Below are 20,384 nucleotides of genomic sequence, written 5' to 3'. Positions count from 1 at the left end.
AATGTGTGTGTGTGTGTGTGTGTGTGTGTGTGTGTGTGTGTGTGTGTGTGTGTATCAGCCCTGTTTTACAGATGAAGGACTGACTCTCAAAATGTGAGGCCCCGGGGCACTTGGGTGGCTCAGTGGGTTAAGCCTCTGCCTTCGGCTCAGGTCATGATCCCAGGGTCCTGGGATCAAGCCCCGTGTCGGGCTCTCTGCTCAGCAGGAAGCCTGCTTCCCCCCACTCTCTCTGCCTGCCTCTCCGCCTACTTATGATCTCTCTCTGTCAAATAAAATCTTTAAAAAAAAAAAAAAATGTGAGGCCCCAGGATACCCTGCATCAGGGAGAGCTGTGAGATATGCAGATTTCTGGGCCTCAGTCCAGAACCTCCAGAGAGGTCTGAGGCTCAGGGTCAGGACATGGGCATGGGACTCTGCATGCTTAACAAGCTCCCAGGGCAATCCTGAAGCCTGGTGGTCTGTGTGACCCACAGAACCGCTCAAGCACTCTTCGTCTTCACTCCCCAGCAGTAACCGGGCACGCCCACGGAGAGGACACCCATGTGATCAGCTCTCTGCCTCTCCCTGTGGTGCCCACGTGCGCCATCACCCCGGAGGAGGGTACCATTCTGACGAGCTTCACCATCTTCTGCAATACATCCTCGGCCCTGGCCCCCTTGGAGTACTGCTTCTGCCTGGAGTCAGGTACCGGCCCAGGGCTCCTGCTCTCCCTTCAGCTACTAGGCTCCACTTCTCCTAGAACAGGGAGCTGCAAAAAGTGTGTTGCATGTGTGAAAGAGGTTTGCAGAATAAAGAAGCGCCTACACCTTAACCCCAGCCCCAGGCACACTGACCCAGCCACACACCTGCAGGGAGGGGGTGCTATTTTTAAGGTCTCCTCCTCCCCTCTTCCTCTTCCTCCTCCTTTTTGTAATTTGGTTTGTTACCTTTATTTTTTTTTAAACCTGTAAAGAGGGAAACAATTTTTGAAATTTTTTATGGATTCCAGTAAACTTATTCCAAAGTCCTAGCAGCATATGATTACCTAGGGAGGCCAGCGGATCAGTATAGGTGGCTGTCTTCTCTCTGAAATCATGGGGTCCCTGAGTGCCTGCCATGTCTTCATGAGCTGTGGGTTTTGTGTCCTTGTCAGCAGGCTCTACCTTGGTGGGTTTCCAGTCTCCCTGGAGCCTGGGAATGCCCCCTAACTGTTCAGTTTCCATTTACCAGGTTCCTGTCTACACTGTGGCCCTGAGCCTGCCCTCCCGTCAGTTTATTTGCCACTTGGGAAAGTAAACAATGACTTCATGCTGACAGTGGTCATTTCTGTCTCCAGTCTCGCAGGGGACAAAGAGCAGGCCCACGCAGTGGTGAAGGTGGGTGGTGACAGCCTTTTGTTTCTTCACTGAGAAAACTTGTTGACCCAACTTAACCTCACCAAGTTGGTGACCGGATTGAAGAGAGCCAAGGGCATGACCAGATGAGTCACTGAGCCATTCCTTCCTTCAACGAGTATTTTCAGAGCACCTGCTATGTACCAGGCCCTGGGGACACAGCTGTGAACAAAACAGACATGGTCTCTACCTTCACAGATCCTACCTCTCAGTGGCCAGAACTGGGGTAGGGCCTTGGATGAGACAGACCAGTGCCATCAGAGTCTAGAGGAAGGAGGACCCAAATCAGCCATAATGAGTACATGGCTGAGGCTGGATAAAATCAGGGTAAATTTGAAGGGTGAGGGGCCAGGTGGAACAGGAAGGGATTGGGGGCACAATGAGGTGCGTGCGTACCCACGATGAGGGTAGAGCAGAGACTTGCCCAAGGTTTGCTTTCAGTGGCTGTTTGCTGTCTGCCTCCAGTGGGCCCAGCTGCCCTCAGCCTCAGGAGAGACTCCGCACCAGGTACAAAGCCTTCCAGCCTTGCTCTGGTTTGCCTCGAGAGACTGACTTCAGGCTCCAGGTTTTGGAACAAGAACTGGTGAGCTGAGGTCTTCCGTGCACTGAATGTGCTTCTGGTTTCCCTGTTAGGTGGGACTTGGAGACACCAGTGTTGAGAACGTGGCATTCCAGGCTGCAGTGCTGGAGAACATCACCGCCACTCTGCAAAGCGAGGGGGACCCTGAGCGGCTCTTCCAGCTGGCCAGAGCTCTGTCATCTGTGCTAGACCAGGAGTGCCAGGGGCAGGGCTGCAGGCGGCTGCTGAACATGGACGTCAGACAGAAGGTGCTCAAGATGGGCCTCTTTCATGCTGTCCGCTGGGCCCCAGGGTCTATACACAGCCATTCAGGGTGAGGAGTGAAATTCACAGAGCTGGGAAGCCTCGGTATCTGCCGAGTTGATGCCTGTTGACATCAGCTCCCTCTCTGGTCCTTTCAAATGATGGAAACCTGCTTGCCCTGCTCGGCCTCATGGAGTCAAAGGCTTCTATGGCAGGGGAGAATTTAAGAGTATTGCTCCAGGCCTTCCTGTCAAAGATGACAAATCCGAGGCTAGAGGAGAAATGTGGCCTGGCCTTACTCATATAGTTAATGGTCTGGAGTTAGACCCTGAAGGTCATCTCACCTCTGCCACTTGCCATCTGTACTGTCATGGGCTGGTGAATGAACTTCTCTAAGCCTTAATTTCTCCATCTGGAAAATAGGGATAATAAATAGTATTTTTCCTCATAAGGTTAGGTCAAGCCATTTGAAATTACTGACATTCAACCAGTGTTAATCCACAGAGCGGCCATCTCACGTGTTACAAGCTGACAGGACAAACGGCTATTGCAGAGTGGACGATGACTTCCACTCCTGGTATCCACTGTATGAATATGTGTGGGTGCACACACACACACAGCATCACATATACCTGCTGGGCATGGAGAAGAAAAGAAAGACTTCTCTGGTCCCCTGAAGGGTTGGCATGAAAGTACTTAGCATGGTACAGGACATGTGGAAAGTGATGGCTGTCACAGTAATTACTTAGAGATAAATAACTGACATTTACTGAGCACCTACTATATCCTGCCAGCCCCAAGAGCTTCAGGGATATATAATTCTCACTAAAACCCTACAGGGTAAATGGTGAGATCCCCATCTATGTTACAGAAGAGGAAATAGGGCAAGAGAATTTTAAAAGTCTGCCCAGGCCAACATTTCTAAGAAGGTGGTGAAGATGAGGTTCCGACCCAGATTGGCTCTTCCCCGTCCACCTCCTGCCCTCCTACACCTCTCACCCCTACCCTTGTTTTACATTCGCCCCTCTCTACACCCCCACACATTCCTGGTTCTCAGTCTGGGTTGCATTTACTCTGAACATTACCTATGGCAGACTTCCATTTGGATGTCCTGCGGTCCCCAAGCCCACAGATTATGCAGCTTGACCCAAGGTCTCCTCATGAAATACCGGGGCCCTGACAGGAGGAAGGTATAAAATTCTAATGGAAGCACTAAGAAGAATTTAAAAAGGGCTCTGTTGATAAAAATTGGAGTTCAGCCTGAAGTGACCAGAATCTGGAGGGGGCAACTGCATGGTAGGGGTTCCCTGATGGAAGCAATGGTTGCTGAAGAATGAGGCAGTTGACCCACCAGTGGCCCAGGCACCAGGAGAATAGCTTCTAGCTCTCTCTCTTCCTGCCCTCTCATCTCCCACTGAATGAGCGCACTGGCCAGAGAGGCAGAAGCCAGTAGCATCTCCACAGAAGCTGCCTCCAGGACAGTGATGAAGGAGGGAGGGAAGAACTGCAGAAGCAAACACAATTTCTCCTACCAGAACATTCTGACCAGAGTCCCCTCATATACTGGCCTATTCTCTCCTCCATCCAAGCCAGAGCCTATTTGCACCCTAAGCTAACAGCAGACACACCCGAACTCTGCAGATCCAGGAAGGGCGGTCAGACAGGTAGGCTGAGTGAGCAGGCCGGGGGAGGGGGACGGTTCACTCAGATCTGTGCTGTGCCAAAAGGTCGCCACTCGCCACATCTAGGAACTTACATCTGAATTAAACATTAAACATTAAATTGAAATAAAGTTTAAAATTCAGTTCTCCAGTTGCACTGGCCACATTTCATGGGCTCAAAAGTCACATGTGGTGAGTGGACAGTGCAGAGAGAGGGCTCTTTCGTCGCTGGGGAAAGTCCTCCCTGGCAGTGCTGAAATTATATTCTTAGTTTTTCTCTGTGGCTGCCAAGGCCAGCCCCCAGCCAGCCCTTCCTAGGGCTCTGTGGCTTAGGAAGCACGGTCCCCAGAAGCCTCTGTGCTCCTCTCCATCTTCAAAGCCAGCAGCTCAGCACCTCCAGATCCTTCCCCCATTCCCTCCTCCTCTCTCCAACGCCTCCTCCCTCCCCTCCCCCAGCTTACCCTCCTCACTCCCTTTCCCTTCCTCCTCCAGCCTCTTCTTCACCTCTGCCTCCATCCACACATCTTCTCTGACTCTGATCATCCTACCTCCTTCTTACAAAGACCCCTGTGGCTACATTGGTCCCACTTGGTTCATCCAGATCCACTCCCATCTCAGAACCCTTAACTTAATTAAAATTCCAAAACAGGCGCCTTTAGATAGCTCAGTAGGAGCATGCGACTCTTGATCTCAGGGTTATTAGTTTCAGGTTATTAGTTTCAGGGCAGAGAGTACATAAAAAAACAAAACAAAACAGAAAACTCCAAAACAATTTGATAAAGTGTCTTTTGCCCTATGAGGTGACATACTGGTGTGTTTCAGGGATTAGGATGTGGACATCTTTGGGAGGCCATCACTCTGCACACCACACATCCAACAAAGCAAACAGAGGTCTCTTGGCTTTGGAAAAGCTTTTGGAAAACCCCAGATGAGCCTAGTCCTTTGCCCTGACTCCAGATCTTTCTGAAAATGGTTTCATCAAGCCACTGGAATTACATTTCCTCTCCCCATCTTCCTCCCTCTGCATCAAGGTCAGAGAGCATGTGCTGGGGTCACTGTCTGCGGTCCCTGCCACCCTGGGGGACATACAGAGGATACAAAGCTTGGCCCAGGTGCTAAGAGAGGTGACCCACCCCCCTGAGGAGCTCACGCCCAAGGCCCAGGTAAGTGAGGCCTATCTGCTGTCTCAGGCCAAGTCATGCAACACATTCTTCCTCAGTGGGTAAATGACAACTCATCCCAGGTCGAAGGTCCCTCAATCACAGGGTCAGCGAGGCTTCAACCTTCTTGTTTCTAAGGGTCCTGCATGGGTGGTGCCAAGGGAGGGATGATGTCCTCCTGCAGCTCCTGTATCTTATTCTGGATGCCATAGCCTGTGTACTCATACACCCACTCCCTCACCTACCAGTGGCACCTCAAAGGAGTAGCTGACTCTTATCACTGAGTGACATTTAATTGTGTGCCCAGATGCTGCTGCTAACCTGCCCATGTTCCCCGTTTCATATGTTCCCATGTTCCCTAGTACATATCAGACTGATGTCCAGCTGCCAAGTCCTGCCTTTCTTTCTTCTACGACCCTGACTCACCAGTCACTCTGCCAGCCCACATCTTAAATTTGTGGCTCAGGCTCAGCTTCTTGGACGACTCAAACTAAATCACCATGCTCCCAGTGTTATTGTAGCTAAAGGTTAAAAAAAAAGAAGCCCTAAGTCAGTAATAGGGGAGACCTTACCCTGGCTCTGTTCTACCTACTGTCAGCAGGTTGTGCCTTTCAGATTCTCCATCCTGAGGCCAGCAAGGCTGAACTTTATTTCTGGGGCCATGATGCTATTAACGTCACACTTGCCACTGACACACCCATTTGCTCATCCATCCATTCCACGTGCATACATCTATTCAGTGCCTGTGTACACCCATTCCTCCACCCTTCCATTTACTTGTCCGTGCATGAATTTACTCATTCACTCAACAAATGCTTCCTGAATGTCTAGTATATACCAGGTACTGGGCACATATTGTGCATCAAGAATATGCACTCAGCATATACTTGCTGAGTGCTGTGAAGTGTGTAAGCCTGACAATTCACAGACCGGTAATCCAGGGCACATAATACATTATATGCTAATAAAAATAACTAATAAAAAAAGTTTTAAAAAGTCACATTATAAAAAAGAATGCCTGGGGGCACCTGGGATGCTCCGTGGGTTAAAGCCTCTGCCTTCAGCTCAGGTCATGATCCCAGGGTCCTGGGATCAAGCCCCACATCAGGCTCTCTGCTCCACAGGGAGCCTGCTTCCTCCTCTCTCTCTGCCTGCCTCTCAGCCTGCTTGTGATCTCTGTCTGTCAAATAAATAAAAAAATCTAAAAAAAAAAAAAAAAAAAAGGAATGCCTGTAAAGTAGATCGCAATGAAAATATTTCTTTTAGTTAAAAAAAAAAAAAATTCAGCAAGTAACACAGACATTGTCTCTGCCCTCACGGCTCTTTCAGGGCACTGGGGCAGCAAGGCTTTACACGGTTTCACAAATACAGACAGAATTACAAAACGGGAATAAGCATCTTGTCCATCCATCCTTCCATCTATCCATCCCCCACCCGCCCATCCTGCCGCCCATCTCCTCAGTTAGCGAACGTTTACTGCTGTGGGCTAGGCGTTGTGCAGGGCACCCTGGAAAGCCTCCGAGATGGACGAGGCTACTCTCCTGAAGGAACTTAGTACATTGTAGGGAAGGAGAACCTGACCTCAAGTCAGTGACACAGGCAGCCTGTGCAACGGGCCCAGATTTCCCCTAGTTTGTCTCCCCACCTCGCTCCCCTCTCTTGCAGCCCTTGTCCTCTGAATGGTGCAGGGGATGGTCTATCAGGCAGGGGCTCACGCTGCCTTTCCTTCTCCCTTGGGTGAAACCAGCGGGAGGCCATCTGGGCTCTGCGGCATGCCAGTGAAGCCCTGTTGGCAGTGAGTTCCAAGGTCCAGCCTGAAGACCAGAGGCGCCAGGCGGCCACCAAGGACCTGTTTCAGGCTGTGGGAAGTGTGCTGGAAGCCTCCCTGAGCTTCCAGGGACCAGAAGAGCCTGCAGAGGCCAAGGGCAGCCAGGTAGGTGTCTCAGCCCAGAGGCGGATGACATGCCCACATGCTACCCAGCTACCATATGCGCAGCTCACACCAGCCTTTCTAGATGGATCTTTCTCCTCATCTTGCAGATAAGGAAACTGAGGCTCAGAGGTTAAAGTCCTCTCTGGGGAGCTGGAAGAAAATTTACAGAGACCAGAGCTTCTGGAAGGCAGAGCAAAGGCTCTGGAATGAGGCAGCCTAACTTCTCATCCTGCCTCCATCGCTTTCAAACCTTGAGACTTGGGCAGGGTACATAACTTCCCTCCTTCTCACCCCTTATCTGTAAATTGAGGCATCCCACCTCATCCCAGATAAACTGCCAACTGGAGAGATCACATGCCTAGCCCACAGAGAATGTTTTTAGAAGAGAGGCAGTCCGTAGAGTGAGAACAGATGAGGCATGGTCTTGTGCAGCCCCAGCACTCCTCACGGGGTGCAGTGGGGGGAGGGCCTCTTAGGACGGCATCATGATGGAGCAGGACAACCTTTTCTTGCTGCTCCGGAGTCCTTTAGCATGTGGGGAACACACACACACAGTCACACTCACACACTTAAACCCATGCACTCATACATATCCACAGACACTAACACATTCACTCACACTCATACACTCTTACAAGCTTTCACTTATACTCCCACACGTGCCCTGAAGCACACAGTCTTGCACACACTCACAGAGATGCACGTTTATCTCATATCTTCACAATGGCCACACAGCCACACACACTCACACGAACAGACTCACATATGTGAGTCACATACAAAAAGCACATACACTCATTTATGTTCGAACACTTACTACTCACACGCACCCTCAAACCCACATTCACATTCAGACACACAATCACACACTTAAAACACGCAGATACTCACGGACACAAGATTCCTTATCTTCACAGGTCACCCTCAAACACGCACATACTCACATTCACTCAATCACACACACACAATCTATGCGGACATCCGGCCCTTCTCAGACACTCACACCAGCCTTGGCTGTGGCAAGGCTGCAGCCTCATCTGGGGGTCTGGGTGTAGTGAGGAGCAGTCTGGGTGACCCTTGAAATGGCTCTGCCTGTGGTTTTTTATCTGCCACAAATAAGACCTGGGTTGTGGCTGGCTGTCAGGGCCAGAGAAAGCACCACAGAGGCACACAGCGGGATAGCTCAGCACAGACTCGGGAGCCAGAGGCCTGGTTGCCTGTGAGTCCTGGAACTTGCCTTTATCAACATGTGACCTCCGCAAGTCACTTAACCTTTGTGTGCCTTTGTTTTCCCATCTGCCAAATGGGTATAGAGATCGCACTCACCTCCCAGAGTTGTTCTGAGGATGAAAAGGGATTCACATTCCAAAAGGGGTTGGAACCTTCATAAATGCTTATTTTTCACTCCCCACTGAGTCTGGCACTCAGTAAACAGCCGTGCTGTCCCTTCCTCTCTCCTTGCCCTGTCCCCGTCTCTGCTGAAGGTCCCACACTAACATGGTGACAGTAAACAAAGGTGGCATACAGAGACAGGTCTCCAGCAGTATCCCCTGCTTTCTTTTCCAGATGGCCTCCATTCCCCAGCTGCTCAGAGTTGTGGAGCATGTGCAGGATGCCCTCCTTCTGGGGACACTGCCTGGGGACCTCCCAATCACTCTGGCCAACCCCTCTATCTCCATATACACAAAGAGGTAACCAGGTGCACTGAGGTCCCCAAGAAAGCTTGTCCCCTGACCTGGCTCGGTCCACACCCACATCCCAAGACGTTGTGACGAGCAGAGCCCAGAAGACCAGCCTTGGAAGTGGGAGATATGAGGGGAGCTGGAAGTGGGAGGGCTTTTCACTGAAAGAAGGTCTGGGTGTTTGCACAGCGTTGGAAGGGAGCTGGTGAGTGCCAAGTCCCATCTTGGAGCCACCCACAAGTCCTGAAAGATGGGTCAGGTTGGAGCCATGCAGGGAGGGAGGCCGAATGAAGGAGGCCTGCCCATTTTTAACTACGTTCCCAGTGCGCCTGGCCAAACCCATTGTTCCACAGAGCTGTGGGGATTCAGGATGCTCTGGCCTTGGCAATCCTTTACAGAGTGCCTGTCTCTCACTATGCCCTCCAGAACCTGAGGATACCCCCACCCGCATGCCTCCACCTGACAAGCAGGGGCAGGCACTCCTGGGACCCCTGCAGTGAGCACCCTTCTATGATTCCTTATGCCAGGATTACCCTCTTGGGGGCCAGGGACAGTTTCCCAAACCAGCATTCTTATCAGAGCTAGGGTCTGAGATAGGACCCCAACCTAATCAGATGTAAAACAGCAAAGGCCAGAGAAGATGGGTCTAGAAGCCCATGACATCAGAATCAAGTAGGTAGAGGGGATAAGCCTGGAGAAATGTCCACATCAAAGCTCATTTATTCATCCAACAAAGTAGGTGCTGACCACATTACACGCCAGGAGCTCTTCTGGGCATTGGGGGCACAGCAGTAAACAAAGCTAGCTAACGCCCTGCCCTTGTAGAGCCTCCAACCCGGTGCTGGGGGCATCAGCTGCCTCTCCTGTGGCTCCTACTGATGCAAACACGCAGAACCATCTAAGGGGACTGAAACAGAGCCACCTACTCCGATAGCAATGCCAGGGTTCCCTGCAGTACAGGAGATTTTCCTCTGACACTGGCTTTCTTTTCTCCCTCGGCACCTCTATTCTCACCCTGTGGCCAGAATACAGCCCAGGAGTTGGCGAGGCTCCTCTGTGCACACTGCAGCTGCCAGCTCTGCAACCTTTATCCTGCCTGCTGCCTCCTATCTTGGCTCCATGGAGGACCGCCCAGAGCCTGTGGACATCAGGGTAACAACAGCAATAACCTCTTTGGGAGCAGCCCTCTACAGCTAATATGGCACTTTCACATGAGTTTGCTCAGTTTCGTTAACAACCCTGTCCGTTCTGTAGTATTACTATACCCATTTTACAGATGAGGTTCAGTGACTCACCCAAGGCCACAAGCGAAGTGACAGAGCTGGGATGCAGATTCAGGCCTTCTGATACCCAAGTCCATCCTTCTTCCACCGCATTGTGGAATTTCTCCAGCAGCCTTGGTTCAATTAGTTACTGGAAATAAAGCTCTTCAGACTTTATTCCATAAGCAGGAAATGGAAAACCCAGTGCTCCTTTCGCTCCCAAGTGAGGGCACATCTGACTGTGATCCTTGAACCCCAGAGAAGGCAGACAAGTATCTCTCTCCTAGAAAATCGTTGCCTTTGTCAAGAAGAAAGGGTTGGAGAGCTTCATGGTCCATTGGCTGCAAAGCTCTATAGGTCTGAGTGGGTCCTCAGCCCTGGAGGGCAGACACACACCAGGAAGGCCAGACACAGCTAACAGCAGTGTCCCTCACTCACCCCATTGGGTCACTTGTCTGTTCTATCTTAGGAAACCTTATCATTCACATAAGGACGCATTCACCTTCCAGCCCTTGGGGGCCTTGGCCAGCACCCCTTGTTCTTGGTTTCAGGTGATGAGTTTCCCAAAGAGCCCCTTCCTGGCCCAGAGTCGCTTTGATGTCAGTGGAACTGTTGGTGGCCTCTGCCTGACCAGCCCTAGTGGACATCTCATAGCCATGAAGAATCTGTCAGAGAATATCGAGGTAGAAGTTGGGGGTGCTGTCAGAAGTCCATGTCACTTCTGTTTTCTTCTTCAACTTGGTTGGGACCAGAAGTTGATTAAAGAGGAGAATCATTAAGAATGGTCATTACGCTATGTGACACACTGTATTTTAACTTAAAACTATAAATGTATATCATTGTCAATCTTTGGGTGTACGATCGAAATGTTTCTTTAAATCTGTTGATTGGAATTTTAATCATCTTCATTATATAAACCATCCTTAAAAGGCAGCCTCTAAAATGCCAGATTTTCTTTAAAATGAAGCAAAAACATAAGCACACCATGGTGCAACAGGAGTTCAGATTCTTTTGAGATTTTAGTGAGTTTTTTAATCTTCCAGTTTCCTCACCAGTGACCACTAACAATGTTTAGGGATTCATCTTTCCTATGTCTTCTCAAAGCATTCGACTTAAGTTCTTATGCAAATAATTCTTTTCACACTACTAATCTGCCACTCTCTGTCACTAAAATGGACCTTTACAAGCACAAGTACAATGAACATAAGCAGCTTTGGGATCAAATGTAAGTGTTGGTTGGTGAGCACACACCTCGGCTGGCAGGGGAGAGCTACCATGGGCTGGATTCTCTGGAAGCAGGTACTGAGGAAGAGCTTGGGGTGCTAGATGTTTGCTAGAAACAGTAAACAACCCTGGCTGTGAAGAGGGGGGAAAGACAGCAGAACTGGGCAGAAGAGGTCAGATTGCAATCCAGACCTCACAAAGACTCAGTCAAGCCAGAGGGAAGCGCTGTAGTAACTATTAGCTATTGGGCCTGTATTAATCAGCTTTTTATTTTTTTGTAACTTTTGATATTCTGATATCTTAAAAATCTTGCTGCTAAGAAAGAAACTGGCCCCTACTGAGGCCAGCCATCCTTTCAGATAGCAAAGGGCTTTCTTTGCCAGGGCACACCTTTCATATGCAGACTAACCAATCCCAAGTCCATACCCTCAACCAGCCCCTTTATCTGACTCTCACACACCAAGGCAACATTTCCTATCCTAAACCATCCTGAGTCCATGTTCCAAGTGACCAGAGACCATCCCTATAGTCCCAACACTGCCAAAATTATTCAAATGGGTTTACTCTGCCCTGCCTTGCTTTTCCCGTGGAGAACCCAGTAACAGCCCTGACCTGAGCGTTCCCCTGGGCCTGCTCCTGCCCCCTAACCAGCTATTTCTCCTCTGGCCCTGCATGGCATTGTGGTCTCCTCCTCTCAGGAAACGTAAGTAATAAATTCTTCTTTCAGTGGCATTGGCCCCTCCATATCATCACTCAGACATCTCCATAAATTTAAATCCCACAGGTACAAATGAAAAAAGTGTCCCAAAGCAGGTCAGTGTGTCAGAGCCTTGTACCTTCTTCTTGACCACTGGATACAGGTGGCCTCAGGGAGGGTGTGCCTCAGACAAGCTAGGTCTCTGCTGCCAGGGCTGACTCTTAAGGAACTGCCAGCTGGAGCCTGTCTGTTGGTCACACTCCCTGTGACTATGTAGCAGGTCCTTCCTGGAAGGGGAAGCAGGGTGGACCGTGCCCATGTCTAACACAGAAGGCCACCAGGAGTAAACAGTGCATGGTAGGCATCAATCAGTCTATTTTAAAAAGGGAACACAGAGCATCAGTTAATCTGGAAAGCTAATTAAATAGAGAGTGGTTAGGAGAACTTCTAATCTACAAGTAAAAGCAGAATAGTAACAGCTGCTAATTTTTTAGTCTTACTGTGTACCTGGCACTTGGCTAAGTATTTTGTATGTGATACCATTTTTAATACCATGAATGTATGTGTTCTTTTCATGACAAGGAAATTGAGGCTCACAGGGGCTTGTTAATTGGCCAGATGTCCCAGGGCCCACATAGGACAGAGCTGAGATCCCAAAAGAGCTCTCTGCCTCTGGGGCCTGTGCTTCTTACGAAAACTTTACTTGCTTGACACTGTCATCAACATGACCGCTAGTTCACAAAGCACCTTTGAGCAAACTAGAAGTCTCCCCTCTTTCTGTGCAGATGCAGCCCCAAACCATGGTACATAGCGTGGTAGGTTAATAACAGCACCTCCAAGGATGTCCATATTCTCATCCCTGAGCCCATGGATTTACCACCTGACATGGCCAAATGGACTCTGCAGGTGTGATTAAGGATCTTGAGATAGATGATCCTGGATGACCTAGGCAGGCCCAATGTCATCATGGGTGCTCACAAGAGACAGACAGAGGAAGAGTTAACTACGGATGAGAAAAGGCTGATTTGATGACAAAAGCAAGAGGTTGGGTGATGTGAGGAGGGGCCATGAGCCAAAGGACATGGGCCCCTCCAGAAACTGGAAAAGGCAAGGAAGGGATTCTTCCCTAGAACATCCAGACAGCATAAGCCTGCCAACATCAGCCCCTGTAAAACTGATTTTGGACTTCCGCCTCCAGAACTGTAAGATAGCAAATCAGTGGTGTTGTAAGCCACCAAGTTTGTGGTCATTACTTAAGCAGCCCCGGGAAACTGACAGAATGAGCACAGCACAGAGTGGATCTCAGTTCCCCAGGTGCTCCCCCTGCCCTGCTCTGTCCAGCAGCCCTGAAGATCACTGGCATTCTCAGCCCCGCACACCCCTGATTTGACAGTTTTTGATAACAGATCCTGCTGCCGAGGCTTTCGGAAGGACATGGTGAGCCAACTGTGTTAAACCTGACCAGTCCTGAAGCTTTGTGGGTGAACCTGACTTCAGATGGGGCAGCTTTGGGGATTCAACTGCACTGGAGACCTGATATCCCACTCATACTCAGCCTGAGCTATGGCTACCACCCCAATGAGACCAGCTATGACGCCAGAGCTCAACTTCCACCAGTGGCTACTGCAGGTATTCCAACAACTGGGCCAGCTTCTTGAACTTCCTGGGGGATGGGGAGAGGGTGACCAACTTAAAACGTGAGAATCAGAAACTATAGAGAAAAAGCAAAATGATTTGTTATATTCAGTGCTGATATTTTTGATGTTATTATTACTGCTACTATTGTTGTCATTATGACTTTTTTGGGCAACATTAAGCGAGCACATACTACATGCCCTGAAGAAACTGACAAGCACTTATAGAACCAACCTCATAATCCTCATTACAGTCCTTGGGATAGGCACTAAGGACATTTCCTCTTGCCAGATAAGAAAAGAGAGGTTAAGTAACCAATACAAACTCACACAGCCAAGAAGAGGCAGAGTGAGTATTTGAGCCCTTATCTATCTGACTTGGCAGGTGTGCTCTGCACACTGACCTGGGAGTGCCTCCGCTCCTCTGCTCCCAAGTCTTGGTGGGGAAAGGGATTTCCTAGGACATCAGAGAGACCGTCAAGATCAGCTTCCCTTCCAGCTCACCTTTGTTCCTCTCTTCCATGCCATTAGCCCCAGTCACCATGAGGCTTCAGGTTGACCTGGATCCCTCTTTTTTGCAGATGGGCAGTCCACTTGGATCCTGAACCCAGAGGACCTGCATTTTGGAGAAGGTGTCTACTATCTGACCGTTGTCCCCGAGTCTGACCTGGAGCTGACCACTGGCAGGGACCTCACAGTTGGCATTACCACCTTCCTGTCCCACTGTGTGTTCTGGGATGAGGTCCATGGGACTTGGGACAACTCTGGGTGCCAGGTAAGGAAAGGACACAAAGGAGAAGATAGAGCAGCTTTTTTGGGTATGTCCAGCTCATATAGGGTCCCCTTTCACTGGCTCTGGTGGCCATTTTGCACCCCTCCAGCAATGTCTTTGTCTACGCTATTCCCTGTGCCCAGAATGCCCCTCCTCCCCAATCTAGTTAACTCCAACTTCAGATCCTGCCACAAGTGTCACTTCCTTGAGGAAAGTGTTACCCTGGCTAAGTCAGATTTCCCACTATAAGCTCTCCTGGTACAAACATCCACTCCTCCATAGCACTAAACACAGCACTATTCATTTCATATCTACTCAGGAGGCCACTGAGACCATGTCTGTTCCTTCAGTGAACTGGGAACCCTACAACTCAAGAACAGTGTGCTGCCATTGGGAACAAATGACCATTAAACAAATGGAAAAATAACTGGGAATCCCTGCTGACTCTGGGCTTCTGGGGAGCCAGGGTGTCCTCTCCAGGGAACCGAACTCAGAGCTGAGCCCTTTATTCTATGCCAGGTGCTGTGTTCCATGCTTTACTTGCATTACCTCATGAGATCTCCACAATAATCTCTAAGATGGTATAGGTTCTACATTCTATAGGTGGTAAAACAAAGGCTCAGGAAAGTCAACACATTTACCCCAAATCCCTTGCCCAGCAGGTGGGAGAGTTGGGACTCAAACCCAAGTCTGTCTGTCTCCAGAGCTCTAGGCACTGTCTCACCAAGTCCCAGGATAGCATATGGCTCTATTAACTGCGATCAGATTACTATCTCAGGTCAGCTCAGCTCAGCTCTACCCATGACATGTCCAGACATTGGTTTAGAGGCCATCAGAGACCATCTCTGGGGCATTATTGTTCCTCTTCCCCCTTCCTCAAATGCTGTTCTCTCCCCCGGGGACAACCTACCCTGCCCAGAAAACTCCTATTCACCCTTTGATCTCCCACTCTGATGCCACCTACTCAGAGTCTCCAGACATCGGGGGTCTCCCTCTGCTGGACTTCCACAGCACTTCACACTGTCCCCAAGAACAGTAAGCTCTGCATCTAGCTGAAATTTATCACATATCTGTCTCCATCTACTAGATCATAAATACCTTCTTCCATTTATTCAAAAAATATTCACATGTGCGAGGCAGTAGCAATACAATGGTTAGAAAAATCAGTGAGCTTTCAGTCTGGCAGGGAGCATAGCCAAGAAGCAAATGGCATACAGGATCAAATGACAGTGATCACAAGTCGTGTAAGAAGCCAGGCCCCAGGGGCACCTGGGTGGCTCAGTGGGTTAAGCTGCTGCCTTTGGCTCAGGTCATGATCTCAGGGTCCTGGGATCGAGTCCTGCATCGGGCTCTCTGCTCAGCAGGGAGCCTGCTTCCCTCTCTCTCTCTGCCTGCCTCTCTGTCTACTTGTGATTTCTGTCAAATAAATAAATAAAATCTTTAAAAAAAAAAAAAGGCTTTTAAAAAAATAGAAAAAAAAAAAAAAGAAGCCAGGCCCCAGGAGAGCTACAAAAGGGGACTCGAACCAAGCTCCTTTGGGGTTTGATTCTGCCACAGCTTCAGCTTCTTTGTCAACTCCTGCCCTGGCTTCTGTCCACCACTCAGAGCTCCCCAAGTGCCTATTAGTGCATTGGGCGCTGGGTGGCTCAGTGGGTTAAGCCTCTGCCTTCGGCTCAGGTCATGATCTCAGGGTCCTGGGATTAAGTCCCACATCCGGCTCTCTGCTTCCTCCTCTCTCTCTCTCTCTCTCTCTCTCTCTGCCTGCCTCTCTGCCTACTTCTGATCTCTCTGTGTCAAATAAATTAAAAATTTAAAAAAAATAAAAATTAAAAAAATATTGTTAAAAAAAAAAGACATGGGTGCATTAACATGTCCAAGAGACAGCATGTTCCCCACACTTGCAATAGAGGCCTTTGTACCTCATTAACAAGATACTGGATGTGCTGCAACCTTCCAGAGCCTTCACTCCCCGCAGCTGTCTGACGCCCACGCTGCTGGCCTGGGATGTCCTACAAGGCTGTCCTCGGAGACCTGATGTTCAGAAAGGGGGATGGTTCAGCAGCTGGGGCATGGGCTCTGCCATCAGACAGACTGGGTCTAATCGCATTTCATCAATATCAGCCAGATGACCTTGAGTAAGTCACTGGACCTCTCTCAGCATTCCCATCTGAAAATGGGGATAAAGGGTGGCTACCACTTACAGTTGGGACAGGGACTAGACGAGACAGGCAGAGAAAGTAGTTAGTGTGCTGCCTGGCCCACAGTTAAGTGCTCAGCATAAAGTGATTGCTATGTTGAACAATCTGAACATAGAGAAGACAAAACTACATATAAAATGGAAATCAGGGAAATAATGAATGTGGGATTTGGGTGGTGGCTAGGAGGGGGAGGACAGACTGAAGGAGGACCATTTAGCCAGATGTAAGTTATTGGAACGTTTCTAGCTTTTGAATAGATAGGGGGTTTTCAGGTCCTTATTATGTTATTGAAATATACACCTACTAATACTAGCATACATGAATATGGGAGCATGTCAAAGACCAAAAGTTATATGAATCCAACAATATGTATTTGATGCTCATTATACAGACAAAGATACGGATATGGATACAGATATAGATATAGATATATAAAGATCACTGAGGAACCATAAATAAGTAAATGGGATCATCAAGTTTGGGTGGAAAAGCAGCACCAAATTCTCTAAACGGCCGAAGAAAGCTCCAAATCTATCGTCTATAGGACCTTCTCAGAGGGTAAAGGCAGAATTACTGCTTATATATTTTCTCAAAGATACTAAAGGTACCATTACTGTCACAAGAGAATGAGCAGATTAATTCCCAGTGTTCGAGAGACTCTCATGCTGGAAGGGTTGGGAAAGCCCATAGGCAAACATGTGGGCATAAAATGCCTGGTCCCTGAGTTCACAGCACTGACTTGGGTTTCTTCTCTGAAACCAGCTGGCCCCCTCCAGGTGTGCCAGGTGTTCCCATAAGCCCCATAGCTGCATGCAAAATGCTGACCAGGAATGGGAAATGGAAAAACAATGAAGCAAATAAGGAAATAAAATCTATCAATAAACAGTTGGGCATCTGTAGTGCAAAATTTAAAGAGGGTTTCATTCTTGGGGTCACCTAGGACCTCGCCCTAGACACAGCTGGGTGGTATGTGCTGGGATGGGCAAATCCCCAGGGCCCCCTGACTCTCCATCTTGTGCGGACGGGTGCAGCCTGAGGACAGCTAGAGTGATACTGCTCAAAGAATGAGCCTAGGATAGGGGCCCCTGGTGTGTAGACCTAAGGGGTGAAATTTAGAGAATGCTTTCTTTTTTTTTTTTTTTTTTTAAGATTTTATTTATTTATTTGTCAGAGAGAGAGCGAGCGAGCATACGCAGACAGAGTGGAAGGCAGAATCAGAGGGAGAAGCAGGCTCCCTGCGGAGCAAGGAGCCCGATGTGGGACTCGATCCCAGGACGCTGGGACCATGACCCGAGCCAAAGGCAGCTGCTTAACCAACTGAGCCACCCAGGCGTCCCTAGAGAATGCTTTCTTAGTGCTGAGACACTGGCTTAGGATTTAAACATCTGTCTTTCCCATTTCTTTACATGATTCCCCCAGCCTCAGTTTTTTGTGGTGTTTTTTTTTTTTTTTTTTTTTTTTTTATTGTGAGATGACCAATCATCCTAGTGTGGCTGACACTGGGGGCGTCCTAGGACACAGGACTTTCATGTTTAGAAGAAGGAAAGTCCCTGGGGAACTGAGATGATCTGATTACCCCAGATTTCCTCTCAGCATCCAGCATGTTGCCTGACCTAGAATTAGCACTTGACATGTATATCTGCCCAGTGAATAAGCATCAGGCAGAGAATATACTGGAGTGATACGTATCAAAGTTGTGATAATGGCTGCTCATGGAGAGTGGGCAAAGGGAACTTCAACTTCACCCATATTAGTTCTTTAAAAGGGTAGAGAAGACTGGCCCACTGAGAATGATGGGTATAAATTGCTCTAGATAACATTTCAGCATTTTAAAATTTTTAGTTAAATAAAAAAGCTCAAGGGAATCCTACAGCTGGTCTTCCCAGTGCCCCCTCACAGCAGCGTCCTCCTCCCCTGGGCTGGAGCATGCCAAAGATATGCTGGCATCCCCACCAGGGCCTCTTTGGGGTTGCAGGTAGGGCCACGGACCACCCACTCTCAGACACACTGCCTCTGCAACCACCTCACCTTCTTTGGAAGCACGTTCCTGGTGATGCCCAACGCCATTGACGTCTGCCAGACTGCCGAGCTCTTTGCCACCTTCGAGGACAACCCTGTGGTTGTGACCACCGTGAGCTGCCTCTGTGTGGCCTACGTGCTGGTGGTGATCTGGGCAAGGAGGAAGGATGCTCAGGATCAGGCCAAGGTGAGGCTGCATGACCTTAGGAAGGGGAGGGGAGGAAGAAGCAAGGTGTTCCCTTCAGAATCTCCAGGGATGGAGCCCAGGTGGGGAGCCAAAGGGCTAGCAGCAAACCCGTGTTGTCCCACGCAAGCCAGTTTGCCAGCCTCAAATGTAAAATGGCGTTTCTTATCAAACCGTCTGGACGATTCTGTTACTGATCCTTCATTGAGGTTTTACTATATGCCAGGGATTATCCCATTTAATGCTCCCCCACAGCTCTAAGAAGAAGGTACTGTGTTGAGAGTCCCCAAGACCCTCCTCAAGTTCAATGATTTGCTGGAAGGACTTACAGAATTCAGAAAAGCTGTTAAACTCATGATTATGGTTTATTACAGTGAACAATGCAGGTTATACTCAGCAAAGGGAAGGGTCCAGGAGAGATCCAGCAAGAGCTTCCAGCTGTACTCTCCCAGTGGGATTGTGTGGACATACTTCATTCTCCTAGCAATGGCGTGTGACAGGACAGACGAGCTGCCAACAGGGGAAGCTCAGCTGCGCCCTGGTGCCCAGGGTTTAAGTGGGGGTCAGTCATATACATTTGGACTGCTCATATGACTCAGTTTGGTTAAGCAAACCACTGACCATCACCACCACCATCCAGAGGTCAGACTGTTTCAGGATGACCCAAAGCCCTCACATTGTCAGCAGAGACTTATCATGCAGGATATTCTAAAGACATAGAGATTATCTTTTTGGAGCTGCCCAAGAGCCAGGGCTTTCTTTGAAATGTGGTGAGTTTGGACAGCCCAGGCCTTCTGAGACCCCCCACTCCCATTTACTGCAGAGTAGAAGAGACCAAAAATCTTCCTACAGATTAAAAGAGACCAAAGACCAGAGAGGGCAAGTAACTGGTCCAAAGCCACCTCCTTGAAGCCAGAATTCAAACCCAGACCTACTTGATGATAAGACAGGTCTCAGAATAGAAGTGAGTTCAAACAGCAAATTGCCAACAACAAAATTCTGATTATTTTTCCAATATAGGCACCATGTCTGACATTTAGTAAGCCTTCAATAAAATGTTGTGTGTCTTGAGTAAGAGTGTACCTTGTGCTCATCAACAAATGCAAGGATGCACTCCCCAAAGCTCTGAAACATTCTCCATTTCCTACCCTCCCCCAACACAGCAACACCTCCTAGGAAGTTAAGGTGGCACGAACCTTAGTAGTAGCTGCAACATTTATACTGCTGTCTTCGATCCACTCAAGGGATTAAACATTCATACTTTAAGTGCCTCACCTGTAGGCTGGTTCCCAAAACGCAGACTCTGCCATGGAGTTGAGCATTCAGTGTTGCACAAAGTGCTTAGGATCAGCCCCTGGAAAGGGAGGGAAGGACACAAGATGAGCAGAGAGAGAATCTGAACTGGGAACTCCAGAGACGCCCTGAGTTGGGTTAAGATGCCCACATCTTGATACCACCCAGACACCACATCAATTTGCCATTGTGTGTCAGCCTCTCCAGGAGAGCAGGAGGTGGCTCTTGCATGCCTGAATCTGGCGGAACAACCCCTCCATTGGCAGGACATCTGGGCGGCTCATCAATCTACAGAGTCTGGCTTTGTTTTGCTTTGCTGCTAAATCATCCTTATGTTCATTCCCTTTAGATTCCCTTGGAGTCCCAGTCTGGTCACCAATGTTAGAAATTCTCCATAAACAGAATTTGTGTCATTCACCAGATCAAATATTGAACAGAGTCTCAACTTAATGCCAAGTTCATTTCCAGT

General features: G+C 48.9%; 1 protein-coding gene and 1 long non-coding RNA gene across 2 annotated transcripts in view; one reads left to right on the top strand and one right to left on the bottom strand.

Moving 5' to 3' along the window:
• Positions 1-20,065, bottom strand: part of LOC132006031 (uncharacterized) — a 25,470-nt gene extending 5,405 nt beyond the window's left edge. The window contains exons 1-2 of the long non-coding RNA XR_009400962.1: positions 19,898-20,065; positions 18,448-18,640 (exon numbers count right to left, since the gene is read on the bottom strand). This is a non-coding gene — a long non-coding RNA (uncharacterized LOC132006031). The remainder of the gene's footprint in view (positions 1-18,447; positions 18,641-19,897) is intronic.
• Positions 1-20,384, top strand: part of LOC132006030 (polycystin-1-like protein 2) — a 162,106-nt gene that overhangs the window by 106,800 nt on the left and 34,922 nt on the right. The window contains exons 15-25 of the mRNA XM_059383644.1: positions 508-684; positions 1,210-1,355; positions 2,007-2,201; positions 4,889-5,020; positions 6,765-6,950; positions 8,517-8,641; positions 9,658-9,784; positions 10,446-10,577; positions 13,222-13,444; positions 14,031-14,224; positions 18,395-18,625. Of these exons, the coding sequence (XP_059239627.1) occupies positions 508-684; positions 1,210-1,355; positions 2,007-2,201; positions 4,889-5,020; positions 6,765-6,950; positions 8,517-8,641; positions 9,658-9,784; positions 10,446-10,577; positions 13,222-13,444; positions 14,031-14,224; positions 18,395-18,625 (1,868 nt within the window). The remainder of the gene's footprint in view (positions 1-507; positions 685-1,209; positions 1,356-2,006; positions 2,202-4,888; positions 5,021-6,764; positions 6,951-8,516; positions 8,642-9,657; positions 9,785-10,445; positions 10,578-13,221; positions 13,445-14,030; positions 14,225-18,394; positions 18,626-20,384) is intronic.

Source organism: Mustela nigripes, chromosome 17 (genome assembly GCF_022355385.1).
Source record: "Mustela nigripes isolate SB6536 chromosome 17, MUSNIG.SB6536, whole genome shotgun sequence".
NCBI lineage: Eukaryota > Metazoa > Chordata > Mammalia > Carnivora > Mustelidae > Mustela > Mustela nigripes.
This window is presented reverse-complemented; position numbering and strand designations above follow the sequence as displayed.